Source organism: Salmo trutta, chromosome 34 (assembly GCF_901001165.1).
Source record: "Salmo trutta chromosome 34, fSalTru1.1, whole genome shotgun sequence".
Classification (NCBI taxonomy): domain Eukaryota; kingdom Metazoa; phylum Chordata; class Actinopteri; order Salmoniformes; family Salmonidae; genus Salmo; species Salmo trutta.
The window spans coordinates 7,816,560-7,839,857 of NC_042990.1; the positions used below are offsets into that span (position 1 = coordinate 7,816,560).

At 41.3% G+C, this 23,298-nt stretch overlaps 1 protein-coding gene and 1 long non-coding RNA gene across 2 annotated transcripts in view; one reads left to right on the forward strand and one right to left on the reverse strand.

Annotated features, from left to right (window-relative positions):
* The window catches only part of LOC115173438 (uncharacterized), a 34,999-nt gene extending 14,557 nt beyond the window's left edge, over positions 1 to 20,442 (reverse strand). The window contains exon 1 of the long non-coding RNA XR_003871611.1: positions 20,390 to 20,442. This is a non-coding gene — a long non-coding RNA (uncharacterized LOC115173438). The remainder of the gene's footprint in view (positions 1 to 20,389) is intronic.
* Positions 15,208 to 23,298, forward strand: part of LOC115173437 (ephrin type-A receptor 7) — a 155,128-nt gene continuing 147,037 nt past the window's right edge. Inside the window, exon 1 of the mRNA XM_029731495.1 lies at positions 15,208 to 15,445. Coding sequence (XP_029587355.1) covers positions 15,367 to 15,445 — 79 coding nt within the window. The 5' untranslated portion in view covers positions 15,208 to 15,366. The remainder of the gene's footprint in view (positions 15,446 to 23,298) is intronic.

The window sequence follows — 23,298 nt, forward strand, 5'->3', positions numbered from 1 at the left end:
CACCAGACAGGATGCTCTTGCCAGCACACTTGGGGTCAAACATTAAAAAATATATGTATAGATTTTTTATTTTATTTAACTAGGCCAGTTTAGATCAAACTCTTATTTACAATGATGGCCTACCGGGGAGCAGGGGGTTAACTGCATTGTTCAGGGGCAGAACGACAGATTTTTACCTTGTCAGCTCAGGGATTTGATCCAGCAACCTTTTGGTTAATGGCCCAACACTAACCACTAGGCTACCATTTTCACCTCAAATAGAAGTAGAGAGACTTTTGTCAGAGGTTGCTTGTTGTGAGCGCTGAGGGATGCACTTGGCCAGATGATGCACTTGGCCAGATGATTCAGCATGTACACTGCGGTGTGTATGGGCTTCAGGCAGAAGTCTTCCCGCTTTTTTATTTCAGAACTGCAGTTTCCTCTGCTTGGAGCAACAGTGAAGTGGGCAGGGCAGTACAGATTTCTTCACTTACATCTGCAACAGTCTGAACATCAGACAGGATGGCATTGTCTCCCTCAATCCGTGCAATGGCTACTGCAATAGGTTTCAGGAGTTTCAGGCTGCTTACCACACTCTCCCAAAATACATAATCCAGGAGGATCCTCTTGATGGGGCTGTCCATATTAGCAGACTGTAATACGGCCATTTCTTGGAGAGACTCCTTCCCTCCAGGAGACTGTCAAACATGATGACAACACCACCCCAATAGGTGTTGCTGGGCAGCTTCAATGTGGTGCTCTTATTCTTCTCACTTTGCTTGTTGAGGTAGATTGCTGCTAGAACTCGATAACCCTTCACATACCTAACCATTTCCTTGGCTCTCTTGCAGAGTGTATCCATTGTTTTCAGTGCCATGATGTCCTTGAGGAGCAGATTCAATGCATGAGCAGCACAGTCAATGGGTGTGATGTGAGGGTAGGACTCCTGCACATTAGACCAAGCAGCCTTCAGGTTCACAGCATTTCACCAGTGAAAATACCTTCTGTGGTCCAAGGTCATTGATGACTGCCTTCAGCTCATCTGCAATGTAGAGACCAGTGTGTCTGTTGTCCCTTGTGTATGTGCTCTTGTGGAATACTGGTTGAGGGGTGGAGATGTAGTTAATTATTCTTGCACACGAACATTCGACCACCCATCAGAGATGATTGCAATACAGTTTGCTTTCTCTATTATTTGCTTGACCTTCACTTGAACTCTGTGTAACTCTGCATCTAGCTAATGAGTAGATAAATCATGTCTGTTTGTGGGGGTGTATGCTGGACGAAGAACATTCAGAAATCTCTTCCAATATACATTGCCTGTGAGCATCAGAGGTGAACCAGTTGCATACACAGCTTGAGCAAGACATTGATCAGCATTTCTCTGACTACGTTCCTCCATTGAGTCAAAAAAACTTCTAATTCCAGGAGGACCATGAGCTGTTGCAATCGATAAGGTGTCTGATTCATCATTTTCACCTCGAACATAAATAGAGGGACTTTTGTCAGAGGTTGCTTGTTGTCAGCGCTGAGGGAACTTTATGCACTTGGCCAGGTGATTCTGCGTCTTTGTTGCATTCTTCACATATGATTTGGCCCAGTATTTGCAAATGTACACATATTTTCCTTCTACATTAGCTGCAGTGAAACGTCTCCACACATCAGATAGTGCCCATGGCATTTTCCTGTAAAGACTAGGAAAGAAATTGTAAAAAAAAAAGATACAATTCCATATACAGATAAATAGTTAAGCAGTTAGATTAAACCACTCCTTTGTAACCTAAATGTTTTTAAATGAAACATGTATGGAAACAGGTGAATTAACACTCCTCAGTTAGCAGGCTCAAGCAAGCTAAAACCCACATGGTAGAAAAAACTAACTAGCAGAAATTGTTAACAAGTTAGAAATGATTTAAACACACTTTGCTGTAGACTATTATTTACTAGTTAACAAAAAATAATGTATGGCATATAAAATATATTCACCCCACCCAGTATTGTAATCAAAACAGAAAGCATGTAGTCCTTGGCTCAGACAGGGTAGTAGTTTGGGCTCAATAGCGTCTCATTAGTGTGCAAGATCTTGAGAATCAGCTGTACATGTGATGGAAGAGTGCACTGCACATGTGATGGAAGAATGCACTGTGCATGCAGAGGGTTTCAATTCCATTGAATTGGGGATAGTTTAACCAAAATATGCCACAAGACCTATAATTGCCTTATGTATATCCCACAAAAAAGTTTAATTGTTATAAGCTAACTTTTTGGATGAATTTAAGCAAAATTCCCAGGCGTAACTTCCCATGGAAAATTTCAGGAAAGTTTCTGACTTTTGCAACCTAAGGTGAAACTAATGAGCTGCCAACTCTGGATGAGCCCCCATTTTCCCTTGTAGATACAGGCGATGAGTAATGATTGAAGGTTGTTTTCTTTGAACAAGTTGAGGGTAAGGTCATCTAAACCCTTAACCGGTTTACATTATGTGGAACACTGAGCTGATGAGCAACCATCAACATTTTGAAGGTCTTAGCAGAATTGTTAAACAACTGGGTTTTATATTTTGACTAAGTTGATGTCCCAGGGACAGTTACATTTTAGTCATTTAGCAGACACTCTTATCCAGAGCGACTTACAGTAGTGAATGTATACATTACATACATGTTCTTTTTTTCCCATACTGGTCCCCCGTGGGAATCGAACCCACAACCCTGGCGTTGCAAACACCATGCTCTACCAATTGAGCCACAGTTGGTAGAGTCCAGTTAGTGAAATACATAAGTCAATGCAACTTGATTGTGGTTTTAACACTCGTCGTTGAAGGGGGACCAAAACGCAGCGGGTAAAGTGCTCATCCTCTTATTTATTAAAGAAAACACTTAATCAATACTAAGCAAACGACGAAAACAGTCCAGTAAGGTGCATAGACTATACTAGACACAACCACCCACAAAACCCAGTGAAAACAAACACAACTAAATATGGCCTCCAATTAGAGACAACAACAACCAGCTGCCTTTAATTGGAGGTCATTGACAAAACTCACATAGAACTAGAAAAGCTAGATAAACATAGAAATAAGAAAACTAGAACCTAAACCCACAATACCCAACCACACAAAACAAACACCCCCTGCCACGCCCTGACCAACTACAATGACAAATAACCCCTTTTACTGGCCAGGACGTGACAGTGGTAAAAGATATGGAAACAATGGTTAACATTGAGAGATGTATTCACCTCTGAATCTACAGATCCCGTGTGTATGTGTTGATACTCACTCCCATTAATAGAAGTATAACCAGTGTCCAAAATGTACTTTTTGTCTCACCTGCCAGATGAAGAATTCCACCAGCCAAGCATATTTTTTACCGACCAAAATAATAAATTGCCTTTTTGTGTCACATATACATTAATTTCAGTACATTTCATTGATATAATAAGGTATTATGTTGAATACAAACTTAAAGAAGAGGCCAGAGCAAAATTTGAAACAAAATGATTTTAATACATTGATCAACGGTTAATCAAATCAAGTATATTTGTAGAGCACATTTAGAAACAACTGTAGTTGACCAAACGTGCTGTGCAGAGTGAAAACACGCCAATCAGTGGGCACACAATGAAATAAACAAAACATATCAGATACAATGAATAAGAATACATAGAAGTCAAAACAGGGCAACAACAATGGTAAGATACAATTATGAGAAGAGCAGTGGACATAGAACTGGTGCTCTCCTGATACAAAGGGGAAACAGGGGAAGCAGGTTTACATATCCTTTGCTTTGAGTAGAAATACCCTGATAAAATACAGTTAAAATAGAGACTTATCAGATGCTGATTAATTTTGGATGTGGCTAGATTTAATTTCCCAGCCTGAATACAACTGAAGAAGTCTTGAACTCAAAATGCTAAATAAGTATTTTCTATTAAATGTACTTTAGGATCAAACATAAAAGTACATTTCAAGGTTTTGTAATCCTATCAAATGCTTAATCATTTTAATCAACTTAAACCTCCTCATCAGACTCCTCACTCTCTTCTCTAGTCACCCTCTTTGCACAGTCCATGAAGTCTGGCTTCCTGCTCCTGACAGAGTCCTGGTGCCTCAGCATTACAGCTTTTATCGGATCATACTCCCTGATCTCTGGAGAGGACAGCTGGAGCATAAGGAGATCTGACAGTGTATCAGACTTTAGGTTAGACCGCCAATCGGTTTCCACCTGTTTCATGGCATTAAAACCTCTTTCACATTCAGCTGTGGAGGCAGGGAAGGACAGGAGCAGGTCAACCAATGCCAGCAAATCAGGGCAGGAATGCTGATGGCTCCTGTTGACACGGAACCAGGACATCTTCTGCAGGGACTGGGGCTCTTGGTACATCAGCACCTTCAGGACAGTCCACTGGTCAGGGATCCTTTCAACATGGATGCCAGAGGTCTCCAGGACAGGCTTGAAGTGGTTCACCAGGGTTTCCAGTTCAGTGTCACCAAAATCTAGAATAATTGTATACATTACAACAAGCATCATGCCGTTTTAATTCTCAAACTATAAATATATGATCATGAACCTGAACCTAACCTGACTGCCCTGTAATCCAAAACATAAAGTAACCTGCTGCTTCATCTCCTGACTCTGGCCAGTTGGTGAAGCTGACCAGCTTGGTGGCACACAAGACCCCTACACTGTCGTCCTGGAACCTGTCAGTCATACTCTCGACTAGCCTGTCAAGCATTTTGTCCTGTGAGGTGACGAGGGTCTTGCTGTCTTGCAGAAATTCCCTCATATCTGTTGGCCATTGTGGCCTTCATCATGGGCCCATCTCTGATGAGAAAAGGGCTCATTTTACCATCCTTTCAGAATTACAACACACTCTCATTCACACTATCTCTCCCTCTCTTATTGACGTAATCCTTTTTCTTAATTCTCTATAGGTAAGTATTTCGTATTGCAGCTTAAATAGACATACCTGGTTTTGTACTTCTTAAGTACGGCCTGTGTTGAGCACATGGAGCTGTGGTCTTCTGCTATGGTGATGGTGGACCTCTGCAGACAGGCAGACAGGTTGCTCAGGTGTGTTAGTGTGTCATGCAGGAAGCCACAGAAGCGGATAACAACAGCCTCCCTCGCAGTACTGTAGTATTTCCTGGCCTTGGCCTGCTGGACACCTCAGACATTTTGGTCATCAGCAGATTGAATCTGAAATACATAAAGAACAAAATATATAGAAAAAACAATTAATTGCTGTCCAAAAAATACAATATTATATATGACACATTTTATCAGTGCATAAAGCATTGAAACATGATGTTACCAGCTGTAACCATGTTTGTTGTTATTTACTGGACATTACATATTGATGATGACTTTTGGAGTACTTAGCATAGCAATCTAGAGCCACTACCTGTTCCAGGTGCTGGACAAGCCCCTGGTAACCTCGCAGGAAGTGGTCCAGTGCACGCAATAGGTGTCCTACCCATCGGGTCCCGCCAATTCTGGTGGGCACCAGTGGTGTGTGCCCAAGAGCCTGGAAGCTGTTTACCAGGTTTGCCCTGTTCAGTGGACTGGTGTGGTAGAAGGTGTAGAGCCCACTGAGGAGGTCTTCTACTTTCTGAAACATCACGTTGGACTGGATGGCATCAGAAAAGGTCATTTCAAGATGGTGTACCATACAGTGGATGCCGATGATGTAGGCCTTGTCCCCCTTCAGCTGTATGACCACACCATCCTTGGCTCCGGTCATCACAGCAGCTCCATCTGTTCCTAGAGCGACCAACTTGCTCCCCTACTCATCACACACTCCCTCCACGATGGCACTGATAACGTTGCTTATGTGTGCCGACTTGATGCCAACAAACTTCGACTCGATCTTGCCCTTGTGACAGAATCTGACATAAAATAACTCATCCTCTTTCACAGAACTGTCTGTGGAGCCATCTGACATGATGGAGAGAAATTTGGTGTTTTTCAGATTCTCTCTGATGTTGTTTCTCTCCACCTCTGCAATATGGTGCATGAACTCTTTGGCCTACTTCTCATTTCTATATGTTGAGCCCACAGCAATTCCTTTTTTTTCATCCAAACTGCAAAAATCAAACATCAAATTTATTCCAGAATAATTAAATATACAATCATGCTATCTAATATAGCTGGCAGTTGATTGTGCTAAATTAGCCTTCTACCCTTTTTTACTTAAGGATCAACACTATAAGGCTGGTAAAGTCAATTGTGTCACAATGGTTTAAATGTAAACAGCATCTGGAGACAAACATTAAAATAGAATGTTACAGAGCCATAGGAAAGCATGGAGAGCCATGTCAGCATCAGTAGGCCTATCATTTTATGGTATTTATACACTATTTTAAGGTGAGCCAAAGCTTATCAAGAGCTGAGAAATAACCTACAATACTGGACCACGTCTGCTAAATACACTTGAAAAAACAAGCTACAAAAGTACTAGTCTAGCTACAAGAGTGACAACATTTTCACTTACTTGCACATCCACTCGAAGTCAGAAAGTGGTCTCGCCTTCTTGCCAGTGGCATGTACAGTCCTAAACAGTATTTTCATCTTCGTGCTGGTCTGCTCTAACATTGCCATTAGCGCCGTCACAGAGGGTGTCAAGAGGAGAGGCTCTGATTTAAGCCCGGGACACAGACATGCAGGCAATGTGACACTTGCTGTGTTCATGGTCACGAATGTTCTCCAGCTTCATTGTTTTATTTCCGATGACAAATTAGTTGTTTCTGCTTTTATCTTTAGCATACTGGCGACACACAGAACAACTCATCACCACAGCCTCAGCATCATACTGTAGCCAACCTCTTGAAATTCCTTTATCTCCAAACCACAATTTCTCACAGAACTTTCTATTTTTATGTGATTCGTCCTCCTTTTCATTTCAAAGGTTGGCTTACTCCAGGTAAATGTCGCCACATAACAGCTATTTAATAAACGGTAGCTAGCAGCAGACCTGTGGCAAGTGAGCGGTGTCGAGTAGCTGATGTCCCATACGGTAAACAATGCCGCGAAACTAGGAGCACTAGAGACGGTCTGTGGCTGGCAAATATGAGTATTTTCCTCCGAGCCATCATGCCAGATATTTTATTACATTACTATTTTGGTACAAACATTTCCCCGCGAGTGTGACGGATAGCCTTCTGAGATTTACTCGCCAAACAGAAAATCTACCCGCATTTGGCGCTTGTCGGGTGTTAATTTCAGACCCTGAGTATAACTGTTATTATGATTATAGTATTACCATACTAATTGGATTGTACAACCCAGAATGAAGGGTTTGAAATGATGAAGTGTCTGTTGTTTTTGTGTTGATTTCCCTTACTTTAATAGGAGTATATAATATTTTGATATAGAAGCTAAAATCAAAATGCTTACATTAAAATGTAATGATTATTATCACAAGTGATAGGAGGATGGAATGTAATGGGAATTTGTATATTTGTGCTTTTCTTATAACTAATTTCTGTGTTCTATTCATGTGCTGTTGTATAAACCAATTTCTGTGTTCATGCAAGTGGCTGACTGAACGAATCCTCACTATCAGTAGCTGCAATTTGGCAGTACGCCCAGACCTTGTGTTTAAGAACGAAAGACATCTCAGTTTAGAGAGAAGAAGCCTCGTGAGGTTTTGGTCTGTCACATGTTATGAACCAGTATTGGTCGGTCACATGGATGAAACAAATCTGTAATTATTAATTAATTATGCTAAATCATGTAAATATAACTTGTCTGTGTAAAGCAGTATATCAGACAACTACTGGGACTGCCCAATCAGTGCTCCTGATGTGTACTATGGTGCATTGAGTTGGTTGGAACCTCCCCAGTGCGCTGACAAATAAACAATGATACATTTAAAGATTGACTTTGAGTGTCCCTGCGTAAGAATTTCAAACGGTGCCCACAAACTGTTAGGGCCTACATAAAGCTGTCCCAACAGCAGAGTTTTCTTTTCAGCACCATGGAGTGAATCCTTACCACTGCTACACCTGGCAATCAGCGGAGCCATGTCTGGCAGCGAAACAGTTCATTCAGCCTCATTTACTGCCTTTTAAAAAAAACATAAATGTCTGACATGCTTAAACAAATGAGGTTTCTACTGACAAATGAGATGTACAAACTATGGCCTAAGGGAATGATGAGCGAATAAGAGGCAATCCGTTATTGCGATTAAGACATTATTGAGCGAGCTAAGACGTAATAAATATAAATATTTGTTCAGCCGTTTTGAAAATGTACAGTGACAGAATTTAGAACATGGGCCGTTCTTACAGTATTCTCCCTGCACACCAAGTCAGAACCGTAGGATGAATAAACGGGGCATATACAGTGCATTCGGAAAGTATTCAGATCCCTTGACTTTTTCCACATTTTGTTACGTTACAACCATATTCTAAAATGGATTATATACAGTACCAGTCAAAAGTTGGAACACAACTACTCATTCCAGGGTTTCTTTATTTTTACTATGTTTTTACGTTGTAGAATAATAGTGAAGACATCAAAACTATGAAATAACACATATGGAATCATGTAGATTCTTCAAAGTAGCCACCCTTTGCCTTGATGACAGCTTTGCACACTCTTGGCATTCTCTCAACCAGCTTCATGAGGTAGTCACCTGGAATGCATTTCAATTAACAGGTGTGCCTTTAGTTAATTTGTGGAATTTCTTTCCTTCTTAATGTGTTTGAGCCAATTAGTTGTGTTGTGACAACGTAGGGGTGATATACAAAAGATGGCCCTATTTGATCAAATACCAAGTCCATATTACGGCAAGAACAGCTCAAATAAGCAAAGAAAAATGATAGTCCATCATTACTTTAAGACATGAAGGTCAGTCAATGCGGAAAATTTTGAGAACTTTAAAGTTTCTTCAAGTGCAGTCGCAAAAACCATCAAGCACTATGATGAAACTGGCTCTCATGGGGACCGCCACAGGAAAGGAAGACCCAGAGTTACCTCTGCTGCAGAGGATAAGTTCATTAGAGTTACAAGCCTCAGATTGCAGCCCAAATAAATGCTTCACAGAGTTCAAGTAACAGACACATCTCAACATCAACTGTTCAGAGGAGACTGCGTGAATCAGGCCTTCATGGTCAAATTTTTGTATTTGTATTTATTATGGATCCCCATTACTCTTCCTGGGGTCCAGCAAAATTAAGGCAGTTTATACAATTTTAAAACATTACAACACATTCACAGATTTCACAACACACTGTGTGCCCTCAGGCCCCTACTCCACCACTACCACATATCTACAGTACTAAATCCATGTGTATGTATAGTGCGTATGTTATTGTGTGTGTGTGTGTGTGTGTGTGCGTGTGTGCGTGTCAAAGTCTTCCCTGTTGCTCAGTTGGTAGAGCATGGTGCTTACAACACCAGCATGGTTTGTGCAACGCCAGGGTTGTGGGTTCAATTCCCACAGGGGGCCAGTAAAAAAAAATGTATGAAATGTATGCATTCACTACTGTAAGTCGCTCTGGATAAAAGCGTCTGCTAAATGACTAAAAATGTAAAATGTCAAATTGCTACAAAGAAACCGCTACTAAAGGATACCAATAATAAGAAGAGACTTGCTTGGGTCAAGAAACACGAACAATGGACATGAGACTGGTGGAAATCTGTCCTTTGGTCTGATGAGTCCAAATTTGAGATTTCTGGTTCCAACCACCGTGTCTTTTGTGAGACACAGAGTAGGTAGACGGATGAGCTCTACATGTGTGGTTCCCACCGTGAAGCATGGAGGAGGAGATGTGGTGGTGCTTTGCTGGTGACACTATCTGTGATTTATTTAGAATTCAAGGCACACTTAACCAGCATGGCTGCCACAGCATTCTGCAGCGATACGCCATCCCATCTGGTTTGCACTTAGTGGTACTATCATTTGTTTTTCAACAGGATAATGAACCAACACACCTCTATTCTGTGTAAGGGCTATTTGACCAAGAAGGAGAGTAATGGAGCACTGCATCAGATGACCTGGCCTCCACAATCACCCAACTTCAACCCAATTGAGATGGTTTGGGATGAGTTGGACTGCAGAGTGGAGGAAAAGCAGCCAACAAGTGCTCAGCATGTGTGGGAACTCCTTCAATACTTTTGGAAATGCATTCCAGGTGAAGCTGGTTGAGAGAATGCCAAGCTGTCAACGAGGCAAAGGTTGGCTACCTTGAAGAATCTAAAATATAAAATATATTTTGATTTTTCCCGTGTGGCTCTGTTGGTAGAGCATGGTGTTTGCAACGCCAGGGTTGTGGGTTCGATTCCCACGGGGGACCAGTACGGGAACAAAAAATGTATGAAATGTATGCATTCACTACTGTAAGTCGCTCTGGATAAGAGCGTCTGCTAAATGGCTAAAATGTAAATGTTTAACACTTTTTTGGTTACTACATGATTCCATGTGTTATTTCATATTTATGATATCTTCACAATTTTTTGACAATGTAGAAAATAGTACAAATAAAGAAAAACCCTTGAATAAGTAGGTGTGTCTAAACTTTTGACTGGTACTGTGTTCTCTCATTAATCTACACACAAAACCCCATAATGGCAAAGCAGGTTTAGACGTTTTTGCCCCCCAAAAAATTATAATAATGAAATAGCAGATTTACATAAGTATTCAGACCAAAGCTTCGGTAGATATAACGTGATTTGACATTTTATCTGTAGCCAATGACCTTGAGCCTTCTTGGATGGGCACTTCTAATGTGAATCTATGGCAGCACCCAAGGGGGCTTGAACATTCTAGCTCTCCCTGTAGATTTTGAGGTGGTGTAATGTCTCCACGAGCGACAGTACACTCATCTTTATCAAGGGTGCCAATATTTTGGACCTGACTGTAGGTACTGCATGCTGTACTGTATGCTTTGAGGTAGTGGGGTATAATGAAGACACTAATAGGAGTGATATTCTGTTGTTTTGCTATCAGGAAGGTATGGGTTAAATGATCAATAATGTAATTACTGTCATTGGTCAACTTGGCCTTGGAGGTAATCATGTATGACCAAGTCTAGAATGTTAAAAATACATTATTATCTCAAGTTCAGTCCACACACACGCACACAGGGAGAATACTTCTGCAACCAAGGAAATGTGTCTTTCATGATAAATTCTCATTGGTGTGTCCAGAGAAATCCAGCCCATGCCGACAAATCAACACATTTTTCAATCTCTCGCTCTCCCTCCCTTTCTTTCTCTTATATTCCCTGTAATTGATTTTTCTTGCCCTTCTTTCTCCCTTCCTATCCCTGCTCTGGAAACAAATGGAACGTTCCTCTAAAATGTGGTGTCAAAGTCTGCAAGGCTCAGCATCATTAAGAAGAAAACTAGCAGTTAGCATGTTACATACTGCAGGCCACATACTATAACAGCGCCAATAAAGTTGACCTGCTCTTCAATGTTAAAGTTCACACTTTATTTTCCTATTCAGAGACCTCTACACATGTATTTATTTTTAGCAATAATGATTGCGCAGTATATTCCTTTTTGGCAAAGTATAAACATCAACACTAACATCAACTGAAACCCAATCTGCAATCTTTCATCATGTTATAGTGGTCGACGTCTGAATGGACTGAGAGAGGAGAGAGAGAGAGATGCTTTAATTTCGGACACAGTGGAAATGTCAGACCTCTGTCATTAATAACCAGTGAAATCTAATAAGGAGGAAGGAAGAGGGGCACCGTTTTTTCCATCCCCCTGCCCCTCTGAAGTCAGTTCCAAAAATTGGAAACAGCGGCAGGCCCTAATCTTCCATAACATGCACGGAGAGTCATCGCGACGATAAACGTCCCCAGATATACGTCCCCAGATATACACCCACATGTAAATAAAAAAGGGCCAGTCAGGAAAACAGACATTTCACATAGTCCCGAGACTAACTGCCTTGCCTGTCTATATAGCATTATTTATAAACAGACATTGGTACCTTTATTGATATTTATGGAAATCAGGGGTGGGGGGAATAAGACCCCATGGTTACGGGATATTGTAGAGGATTTAATTTCACACCGAGTCGCCTCGGACCCGGCATGCTCAGAAATTAGGTCTGGTCGGACAGAGCATCTTGGAATGTGTCCGTGCAGATCACACCATTCTTCCTGATTACTTAGTCAGGGCTCTTATCTGCAAACTGCCACATGGATACTACTTCGGCATCGTACTGTAACTCCATCCCTCCTTCTTCTTCTTCTTTAACGGCTCCGTGGTCTTCTTCTCTCTGACCTATATCCTCCTGTGCTGATCAGATTAAAGACCAAACTTTGGCCAGAGGACTGCTACTAAAGTTACAACAGAGCTGGAATGCATTATTAGAAATGTGTGACAAATATGTCAAGCCTAATTATTGTGCTGGTGTGGAAAAGTAGACAACCCACAGTACAAAACTAACTGTGTCCCGAATCCCCCGATGTGCCACCAACAGGAACAACGACCTTGAGGGACATTTCAGCTGTGGAGCACGCTGCTAATTAGAACAGGAAGTACTCATTAGCCAATGAGTGTCACCCTCCCATGGGTTGTCCCATCTCCCATGATGCTCCCTTGGACCAGCATGAGTTGTTCTTCAAACTTGTCTAGCGTAGAATGTACTAGGCCTACTACAGTGCTGATGATTTGTTTGGCTAATTTGCATGAAATAAGAAATGAATAGTAAATATTGCAATACATCATAACATACTGTAGTAGTCTAGTAATAACAATGATGGCTATAAAAACAAATCTGGCCAGTGATACCGAAACCATTACCTACCATCTGATTCCATTAGAAACTGGCTCTAAGATGAATGGTCATTGGTTTATCATCACACAGGGGAATGGCCATTCTCTAAACACCAGTCAGAATAAAGTATTAGACGATGGCGGCTCATCAGTGTCCGTTTAAACGACTTGTCTGTATTTATTGTCGCCAGTCGGTCGGTGTGCAGGCAGTGTCTCTCAGCGCGCCATATTAACGCCTCTCAACTGACACAATTTCCAGGGCTGAGGTTTGGGAATAACACATTGAGTCGTACAATACAACATGGACTCATAGCCCTCCTCTCTCAGCCTCCCCTGCGCCATGTTCATCCCCCCCCTAGAGGTTGTCAAGAGATTACCGGAACATTACAAAGCAGGTTTTCCCATGTCACATTAAAACCTCTCCCCCTCTTAACAGCATCTTAAACCATCTTTTTTCTCCTCGCTTTCCTTTTCCGCTTGGATGACTGGGAAAATAACCAGGGAACAAAAAAGGTCAAGTGACTGCCTCTGTGTTGCCTCCTCTGTTTTTTTATATAAAGAGCAAAGGAATAGAAAATGTTCTGAGGTAGACCAGCATGAAATTGTTGCATGGTAATGAGTCTTTGAGCCAAGGATGGGATGGGGGGGACTGACATCTAGTTAGGCCACGCACTCACACTCTGTGTTTGAGTGTGTGTCTATTGATGTTCATGTTATATGCCTAGAGACATTGCAAGTGAATAGAGGGGATTTGCTGGTTGCGTTTTAGTGGTGGAAGTGTGGTTGGGGGTTGGTGTCTGTGCTGGCTGACTTATGACCATACTGGACAAGTTGATCAGGTCTGGAGGTCTGGCTTGCCCCCCTGCTGAGGGGATCTGTCTGTGGGTGATAATCTTTGTGCTGAGAAGGGTGTGTGTGGAGGAGGGTTGGTGTGAGTGCACGCACGTGTGTGTGATATGGGGAAAGGATGTGGGTGTGTGGTGGACTTATTACATTTATTACAGTGCAGTTTTATGTCTGGCAGGCCGTGCTTAGGGGGAAAATTAGGTGTGATGACTTTCTGTTTCATTAGGTCATTAGTTAGAAACGTAGCTACATAAATAGCAGAAGCTATTATTATATCGAAGTCGTGCCAAATAGAAGAAAAAAATACATTTTCCATGCAATTCTGTAGATTTATGTTTGTTATGGCAGCCTATGCATTGCAAATCCCTTATGGGTCCACACTGTTACTTTTCACTTTTTAAGTCATGTATATGCTTATTAATACAAGCATTTTGACACAGACCAAGCTTTGTAATTGTGCAGGCATTAAATCATTATGACAAAATAACATGCTAAATAACAAAACTGTCTCAGATCCAAATCGGAGTAGTTTTGTCTGTGTACTTTAAAGCTTGGATGAAAGCCTTTCCTTTCTACCAAGCATGATATTCGGCTAGTTGTTCTGTGTCTTTTTGTGTTACCAGGTTTTTAAAAAACTCTTTGTACAAATGCTATTGAACTGGCGCCTGGCGGGGGTTTGCTCTCCAATAACACTGCAGAGGATTACACCAAAAAATGAAAAGGAGTAGAAATCCACATCATAGATCTGCCTTTAGTTGTCATGCAGCTTTATTGATTTTAAATTGTAAGATACTACCTGATTCACCTCCGCAGTTTGCTACATTTTTACTGTTGACTAAGACCAATAAACTGTTTTGCCTCAGCTGAAAAGATAACATGATCAATTTGGCCCACACATGTCAATACGACAGTTTCAATTATTTGCAGCATCAGTTTTTCTTTGTACAGGATGCAAAACGTTGAAACTTTATCGAATTTCTTTTGGTCTCTCCCTTTGGCAATCATTACTCCAAAATTATGGTACATATATATAGGATGCAGTAAACACAGTGTAGGCTTAAGGTGCAATTAATCAGAATGTTAGCCTATTTGTTAATGCAGCCTATAGGCTACTATAATACAGTATCTCGACATATTAGTGAATAATAAAGGACTGTCCTAAATACTGTCATTTGATTTTTCGGACAATTAAAAATGACCAATATCAGCTAATAGTGTTGAACAATGATTCAATTGGTTCATTAATTCAATTAGTCAACAATTCTAGCCATTTAATGTCGCATTAACATCGATTCCTTCCCTCCATTGTCTAGATATAATTCATCTTCATTTAATCTAAATGCATATAATCCAATCATTAAAAGAAAGATATTCTTAAATATTATGGCTATTATGGCCTTTAGCTCACCTATCACACATAGAAAGCAGAGGATTCCACCCACCAAGCCAAAGCTGCCGTTACTTTAGTTCGATTAAAGGCGAGGTGATATATATATTTATATATTTTAAAAAAATCACAAAGCGCTGATGATTCGAATAGCGAAAACACCTGGCGTTGCGATTCATTCCCGCGCGCTTTGATAGGCGACCTTCCTGTACCCTCGTTTCGAAATCTTCCTTCATTGCACTTGCATGATGTCAATCTGATGCACAGCACCCTCCCCCGAGATACCAAGTAAGCCGCTGTAGTGAGTGAAGCTCGCACTAGCCCGGACGGCTCTAGCTTCGCGCTGCTCTGTGTGTTACGCGCGAGCCCGGAGAGAGATGACAAGAGCTTCGCGAGGCTGGACATTCAAACATGGAGCTTTTTAAAACGCAAATTTCGGTGCTTTGGATATTATTGCTGAATGGAAACAAGGGCTGTCACGCTGAAGAAGGTATGTGGAATGTATTTTATACGTTTGTTGTTGTTTTTTAACCCCGGACTGCTCGTAGCAGGTGGATGAATGAACGTCCACACACTCCAGCCTAGCCGAATCGCCAGTCTGGTTGCAGGTGATGCGAAAGTTCAGAGATGCCGACAACGTTGTATATTTGTACAAATAGGTCTATATTAAGTAAATTATTTCAGTACCTTTAATGAATTTCCAACATTTTAAAAAGGGGGGGGGGGGGCGCCAGAGTTCGGAAAAACCGCTCCAAATCTATTTGGTATGAAAGCCGTCTTCGTTGTGTTTCACACAGCTGGCAGATTTACGCATCTCTTTCAGTAGCTAAGTGACAGTTGAACATGTGGACAAAATTTTTTTTTTTAAATGGCGTCATATGTGAGTAAAAACGAGGTGTTAAGTTTACCGACTTCGGACAAGGATTCACACAAACTTATCTTGTTGCGAATGTGTAGCCTAATCCTACAATCGCATTGTTAAAAGCTGCGTCCATTTATCACTTTGACATTGACAGTAGTAGCCTTGCAGCAACGTCGTAATGATCTACTTTGTATGAGCATATTACAAATTGGCCACTATTCGTCAAAAAGTCTGAAACGCAACAAAAAACATTGCTTAAATGTCAGAAAGTGATAGGCTACTGTCAACGGAAAATATATTCCAGCACTAGGCAACGTCTCAGCATTTACTTCGTTAACCAGATTGAATAGGAAACATTGTTTCCCTCAGACACTTGCATAGCCAGAATAGATTCTGACCCTAAACTTGCTTACATCTGCACTGGGGTCGGACTTCCCTAATCATCATATTGTTACCCATGGATATTCTGTCTGTAAGAAGTTGCCCTAAAAAAGACGCAACTGTCTCTTCAAGCCAGAATGTTGAATAAAATAATATGTATACTTACTTTACCGGTTGTCTGTGCTGTTGGCACTTTTGACAGTAGGAAGTGGAGATAAAATATCCACACGAAAGCATTGTTTACATGACTTTTTACGGCGGGTAGGTTATGTTACTTGTTTTTTTTTCTTCCATTTCCTGAGTCATAGCAAATTATGCAAAATGTGTAAACAACATTGTAACCGAACATTGTCTACCTTTCCGTCTGTGGTTCGGTTATCGGTGTGCATCATGTGATTTTAACCAATATGTGTAGGATGTCAATGGAAACACATCTATCTTTTTCACTACAAAACATAGAAACGTGCCATTTTCACATACTGTATGTTGGGGTGGTGCTGGAGATGAATGATTAAAAAATATATGTATTTTCATTAAGCTTGGCCATTGTTTACATATTGTGTTTGTCACATGCGAATTGCATCAGTATTGAAAATACAAAATGGGAAATACAAACCGAAAAAAATACCAGCGTACTGAAAGTTGGGTTATTAACACTTGCCTGTGGATATTATGTCTCAGACTACCTCCACCATAAGGACAAAATCAGTAGACAGGTAAAGTAAGTTGAAATTAAGTTTATTCAAAATTCTAACTTGTAGTGGGACTGTTTGGGAAAACTGAGCCTGCATGTTTAAGACGAGAGTGTAAATCATCCACTCTCAGATTATAAGAGGCTAGGTTAGACAGGCTTCCTGTTGGGATTAAAGGGCAATTCCACCACTTTTCAACCTAATTTTCATTATCTCCTGCACAAATAAGCATCTTCATATGTGAAAACATTGTATTGCTATGATTTGTAGAAAATATAAAGTTCTACCCAATGACAAAATGTTAAAACATAAAAAAAAGTTATTTTCAAACACTATGAGATTCGCAGTGATGTGGGGAGCAAGAAAATACCCTCCCTCTGGCTAGAATCTCATTGCAGTATCTGGAAATCAGAGAAGCATTGTTTAGGCCCTTATCTTTTAAACCACCGATCATAGAAACACAATGTTTTCACATGTGATCAACCACCTTGATTTGGTCTTGTGTTTTTTACATTGGATAAAATAGAGACTCAGAGCTACAAAATGGTATATCACACACTACGGTTGAGGAACTACGGAAAAGTAATTCTGCTTTGAAAGTTGATAAACTTGTAAACTAACTTTTTAGAAAATGGACCTTGAATATTTGGTGCATATACTGGATAGCTCTTTGTCTACACCTATTCAGCATCGTTCACACCCTCTTAAGCCTTAGCCCCACCCATTTCTTTAAGGATTCACATAGTAAGGTAGTGTAGTAAACAACCAAAGATTAAGACTAAAGTGGTGAAAGTAGTAGCCTACAATAAGGAAAAACTCCAGGTAACAATACACTATCTAGTCCTTGGCCTATATCCTAATCTGACTTTGGTGGAGGTCATGTTCCTCATATTACCGTCTCTGGTAAACACACACTATATCAAATAAAATCAAAGTTTATTTTTCACATGCACAGGATACAGGAGGTGTAAACGGTACAGTGAAAGGGTTATTTGCATAGTAGCAATATCAAAAATAGAAAGTGTCCAGATAAATATATTTCATAATTATTAGATGATGCTAACCCAGACACACTTGTCTAAATTGATGGGTCATGTGAAAGAAATGCAATAACCTCCCCCAGCCACATCTAGCTAAGTGGATGGGTCACTAATGTGTAGACGTACACATGTTCATGAAATACAATAGATGGTCGTAATCACCCCCAGACACACCTGGCAAGCTATCTAATAAATGTATAGCTTCTTCAGTGGATGTTGAACACATTTCTACCTGCAAATGAACACATTTCAAGTTAGCTAGCTAAACAATGAACCATAATCCCAACCCATACAGTACAAATGGATTGTCATAGCTAGCCACCATGCACGAAATGCTGTAGTATAAATCTGCAGGTAGCTAAAGATAACCAACTAGGTTCAATGTTAGCATGATAGCTAACATTAGACTATACTTAGCAATGCAAATGGATTTCTGAGAAACAAATAATATTACTACACAGGTCATACACATAACGTTAGCTAGCCAGCAACCAAGCTTACGTTCGCTAGCTAGCTATCAGTACACTTTAACTTGCAATTAAACTTTCTCACAAAATTAGAAAGTATAATATCTGAAAATTAAGCTAGACTCTTGCCCATATACATGGATGAACGCTTCACGGCAGACTGGAACCCTTTAACTAAGTAATACGTCCTGTGTCGTTTCCATTTTGTCTGTAGCTACAGCTTGTTTGGCCCGTTGTGTCAAGTCACTCCGGTTCACACTGACCGTGTGCAGAAAGTAGTCCATCACAACTTTTCCCCACTGATCTTTGTCGATAGCACCTATTAAATTCAGGGCAGCAATGTTGTTGAGAGCAGTATCACCACTTTTGCAGTTCTCCATGGCTAACGTTATAGCTTTTAAAAAAGCCACAGTAGCAATGATTATCTACACATACTGAGCAGCTCATGTTATAGACAGAAGCCAGCTACATGATAGACCAATCCGAGCTCCTCTCTCGGCATGTCCAGCCCATTCATTATCTTAGCCAATAATGGCTAGCAAGAAGGTTCCTGTCTGTTTCTGTGGCTAAACCAACTAGGCTCATAATTTATCAATTTTATTTTACACTGCAGAGCCCGGCGCAAGAATGGCTTGGAAAACGTACCTCAATCCAGGGATGCGAAATGTGTTGTACTTCGAATTGTCCCATTATTCCAACTATTACACCGAGAAGTTTGAACGACTGCCAGTTTTTTGTTAGCAGTTGTTCAATCTTCTCAGTGTAACAGTTGGGATAATGGGACAATTCAGAGTACAACACTTTAATCCAGTGATGAGAAATGCATGTTTTCCGAGCCATATCCTACACCAGCTCCGCAGTACCTTTATCTAAACAGGAAGCCTGTTTGATCCCAGTGCAGTTGTAAACAACCATAGGGTCGGAATCTATTCTGGCTGACACTTGCATAGAGCAAATGGTTTCCTTTGTCTCATTCCCTGACAATCGCTCATACTTCAAAACCGAGGGCAGAATGTGAAAGCTGGCTTATTGATGCCCCCTCTCTACCTTCTCTTTTTGCCCTGTAAAGTAGTCTGGCCAGTGAGCTATCTCTCTCTGGTTGTGAGGTATTGAGCGTGGCTCTGATGCAGGAAGGGCTGGGGCTGTGTCACTGTTAGGCTCAGGTGCGGCCAGTAAAGCGTCCTAATCGGTGCTTGGATTCAGAGAAGGAAGAGCACATAATCGCATGCTTTCCCCAGGCGAGGGTTAGTTCCAGCAGTGTCTAAGCACAGCTGAGCCAGGCTGTGCAAACACACATTGCATGTACAAACACAAACATGCAAACGAGCACACACACACACATTCTGCTCATACGCACACATAGCTTTGTTACTTACACACAGACACACACACAATCTCACTTAAACACCGCAATCTCGCTTAAACACAGATGCACGTCATAATTACTTACACACACACATCCTCTCATACACACGCTGCACACACCCACATGACAAGGCATGCCGACCACACACACACACACACACACACAAGCTTTCTTACTGTACACCCACATGAACACAGTCTTGCATGCATACTTATCCACACAGACATAGCGTACAGTGTTCACGTATAAAGTATTATACCATGGAATTGTTGAATACTCGTTTCTGATTGGCTTGAAGGACATTCTAGAGCGTGGATTATTTTGCTATAACGCACAGTGGAATTGAATGCCTATATATCATTCTTATATGTTCTATGTTTGAGCTCCTTTAGAAAGCAAAAGTCGAATTGAAAACGTTATTGGCATTGTTGAATAAAATCTTCATAACATCAAGTTAGGATTGGCGGTTTGGTTCGCTAAACTAGCAAGTCTGTTTGTGGTTACCAAGGCAACTACTGTAGCTATCTAGTAAACGTATAGCTTCTTCAGTGGATGTTGAACACATTTCTACCTGCAAATTAACACATTTCTAGCGGCAAATGGTATAAAAGGGATTATCAACTCACGTCTCTATTCGTTCTGTGGAAAATAATGCAACTCTGTCGAAGGTCAGTTCCACTCCGCTGGCACATCGTGGAACACACCTACGTCGTTCATTATTTTCCATAGAACGCATAACCCCTCGTTGATAATTCCTTCCCTATAATACTATAGAGCACTTTACACCCACAGCTCAGTGTTGCCAGCTTGAGTCGTTTCCCTGGAATGCTGGCCAGTTGGATTGGAAGCTCTGTTCTAATTGATGTTGTGACAACGATTAATTGCTGTGAAAGCAATGCGTTTCTGAAGGCTGGGGTTGGCAGCCATGTCATTGGGGTTCGCAACAGTAGGGGATTTGCCTCTGTCTGTTGTTCAAATCCCTCTCCATCCTATCAGTATTATGCGAGATGCAGTGCATTCAGAAGGTATTCAGACCCCTTGACCTTTTCCACGTTTTGTTATGTTACAGCCTTATTCTAAAATGGATTACATACATTTTTTCCCTCAATCTACACACAATACCCCATAATGACAAAGCGAAAACAGGTTTTTCCAAATGTTTGCTAATTTCTAAAAAATAAAAAAACATAAATACCGTAAGTATTCAGACCCTTTGGTATGAGACTCGAAATTGAGCTCAGGTGCATCCTGTTTCCATTGATCGTCCTTGAGATTTTTCTACAACTTGATTAGAGTCCACCTGTGTTCAATTCAATTGATTGGACATGATTTGGTAAGGCCCACACATGTCTATGTAAGGTCCCACAGTTAACAGTGCATGTCAGAGCAAAAACCAAGCCTATGAGGTTGGCGGAATTGTCCAAGACAACGAGCTCCAAGACAGGATTGCGCTGAGGCACAGATCTGGGGAAGGGTACCAAAAAAATATCTGCAGCAAAGAAGGTCCCCAAGAACACATCATTCTTAAATGGAAGAGGTTTGGAACCACCAAGACTCGTCCTAGAGCTGGCTGCCAGGCCAAACTGAGCAATCAGGGGAGAAGGGCCTTGGTCAGGTAGGTGACCAAGAACCCAATGGTCATTCTGACAGAGCTCCAGAGTTCCTCTGTGTAGATGGGAGAACCTTCCAGAAGGACAACCATCTCTGCAGCACTCCACCAATCAGGCCTTTATGGTAGAGTGTCCACACGGAAGCCACTCCTCAGTAAAAGACACACGACAGTCTGCCAAAAGGCACCTAAATACTTTCAGACCATGAGAAACAAGATTCTCTGGTCTGATGAAACCAAGATTGAACACTTTGGCCTGAATGCCAAGCGTCACGCCTGGAGGAAACCTGGCACTGTGAAGCATGGTTGTGGCAGCATCATGCTGTGGGGAAGTTTTTCAGCGGCAGGGACTGGGAGATTAGTTAGGATGAAGGGAAAGATGAACAGAGCAAAGTACAGAGATCCTTGATGAAAATCTGCTCCAGAGCGCTCAGGACCTCACACTGGGGAGAAGGTTCATCTTCCAACAGGACAACGACCCTAAGCACACAGCCAAGACAGCGCAGGAGTGGCTTCGGGACAAGTCTCTGAATGTCCTTGAGTTGCCCAGCCAGAGCTCAGACTTGAACCCAATCGAACTTCTCTGTAGAGACCAGAAAATAGCTGTGCAGCAACACCCCCCATCCAACCTGACAGAGATTGAGAGGATCTTTTAGAATAAGGTTGTAAAAATAAAAAGTCAAGGGGTCTGAATACTTTCCGAATGCACTGTAAAGATCAGAATTGCATTGTGTGGGCTGTCACACACAGCTTCTCACAGAGGATACTGTGTATGTCCGTGTGTATTCCTGGTTCTGAGTAACCTTTTCATGGATCTTTATAATGTGTCTTCATACTGTACCAGTCAAAAGTTGGGACACACCTACTCATTCCAGGGTTTTTCTTTTTACTATTTTCTACATTGTAGAATAATAGTGAAGACCTCAAAACTATGAAATGACACATGGAATCATGTAGTAACCAAAAAAGTGTTAAACAAGTCAAAATATATTTGAGATTCTTCAAAGTAGCCACCCTTTGCTTTGAGGACAGCTTTGCGCACACTTGTCATTCTCTCAGCCAGCTTCGAGGTAGTCACCTGGAATGTGTTAAGTTAATTTGTAGAATTTATTTCCTTCTTAATGTGTTTGAGCCAATCAGTTATGTTGTGACAAGGTAGGGGTGGTATACAGAAGATAGCCCTATTTGGTCAAATACCAAGTCCATATTATGGCAAGAACAGCTCAAATAAGCAAAGGGAAACGACAGTCCGTCATTACTTTAAGACATGAAGGTCCGTCAATACGGAACATTTTCAAGAATTTTGAAAGTGCAGTCGCAAAAACCATCAAGCGCTATGATGGAACTGGCTCTCATGAGGACCGCCACAGGCAAGGAAGACCCAGAGTTACCTCTGCTGCAGAGGATAAGTTCATTAGAGTTACCAGCCTCAGAAATTGCTGCCCAAATAAATGCTTCAGAGTTCAAGTGACAGACACATCTCAACATCAACTGTTCAGAGGAGACTGCGTGAATCAAGCCTTCATGGTCGAATTGCTGCAAAGGACACCAATAAAAAGAAGAGAATTGCTTGGGCCAAGAAATATAAGCAATGGACATTAGCCCGGTGGAAATCTGTCCTTTTGTCTGATGAGTCCAAGTTTGAGATATTTGGTTCCAACCGTTGTCTTTGTGAGACGCAGAGTAGGTGAATGGATGATCTCTGTATGTGTGGTTCCCACTGTGAATTATGGAGGAGGATGTGTGATGGTGTGGGGGTGCTTTGCTGGTGACACTGTCTGTGATTTATTTAGAATTCAAGGCACACTTAACCAGCATGGCTACCACAGCATTTGGCAGATACGCCATCCCATCTGGTTTGTCCTTAGTGGGACTATCATTTGTTTTTCAACAGGACAATGACCCAACACACCTCCAGGCTGTGTA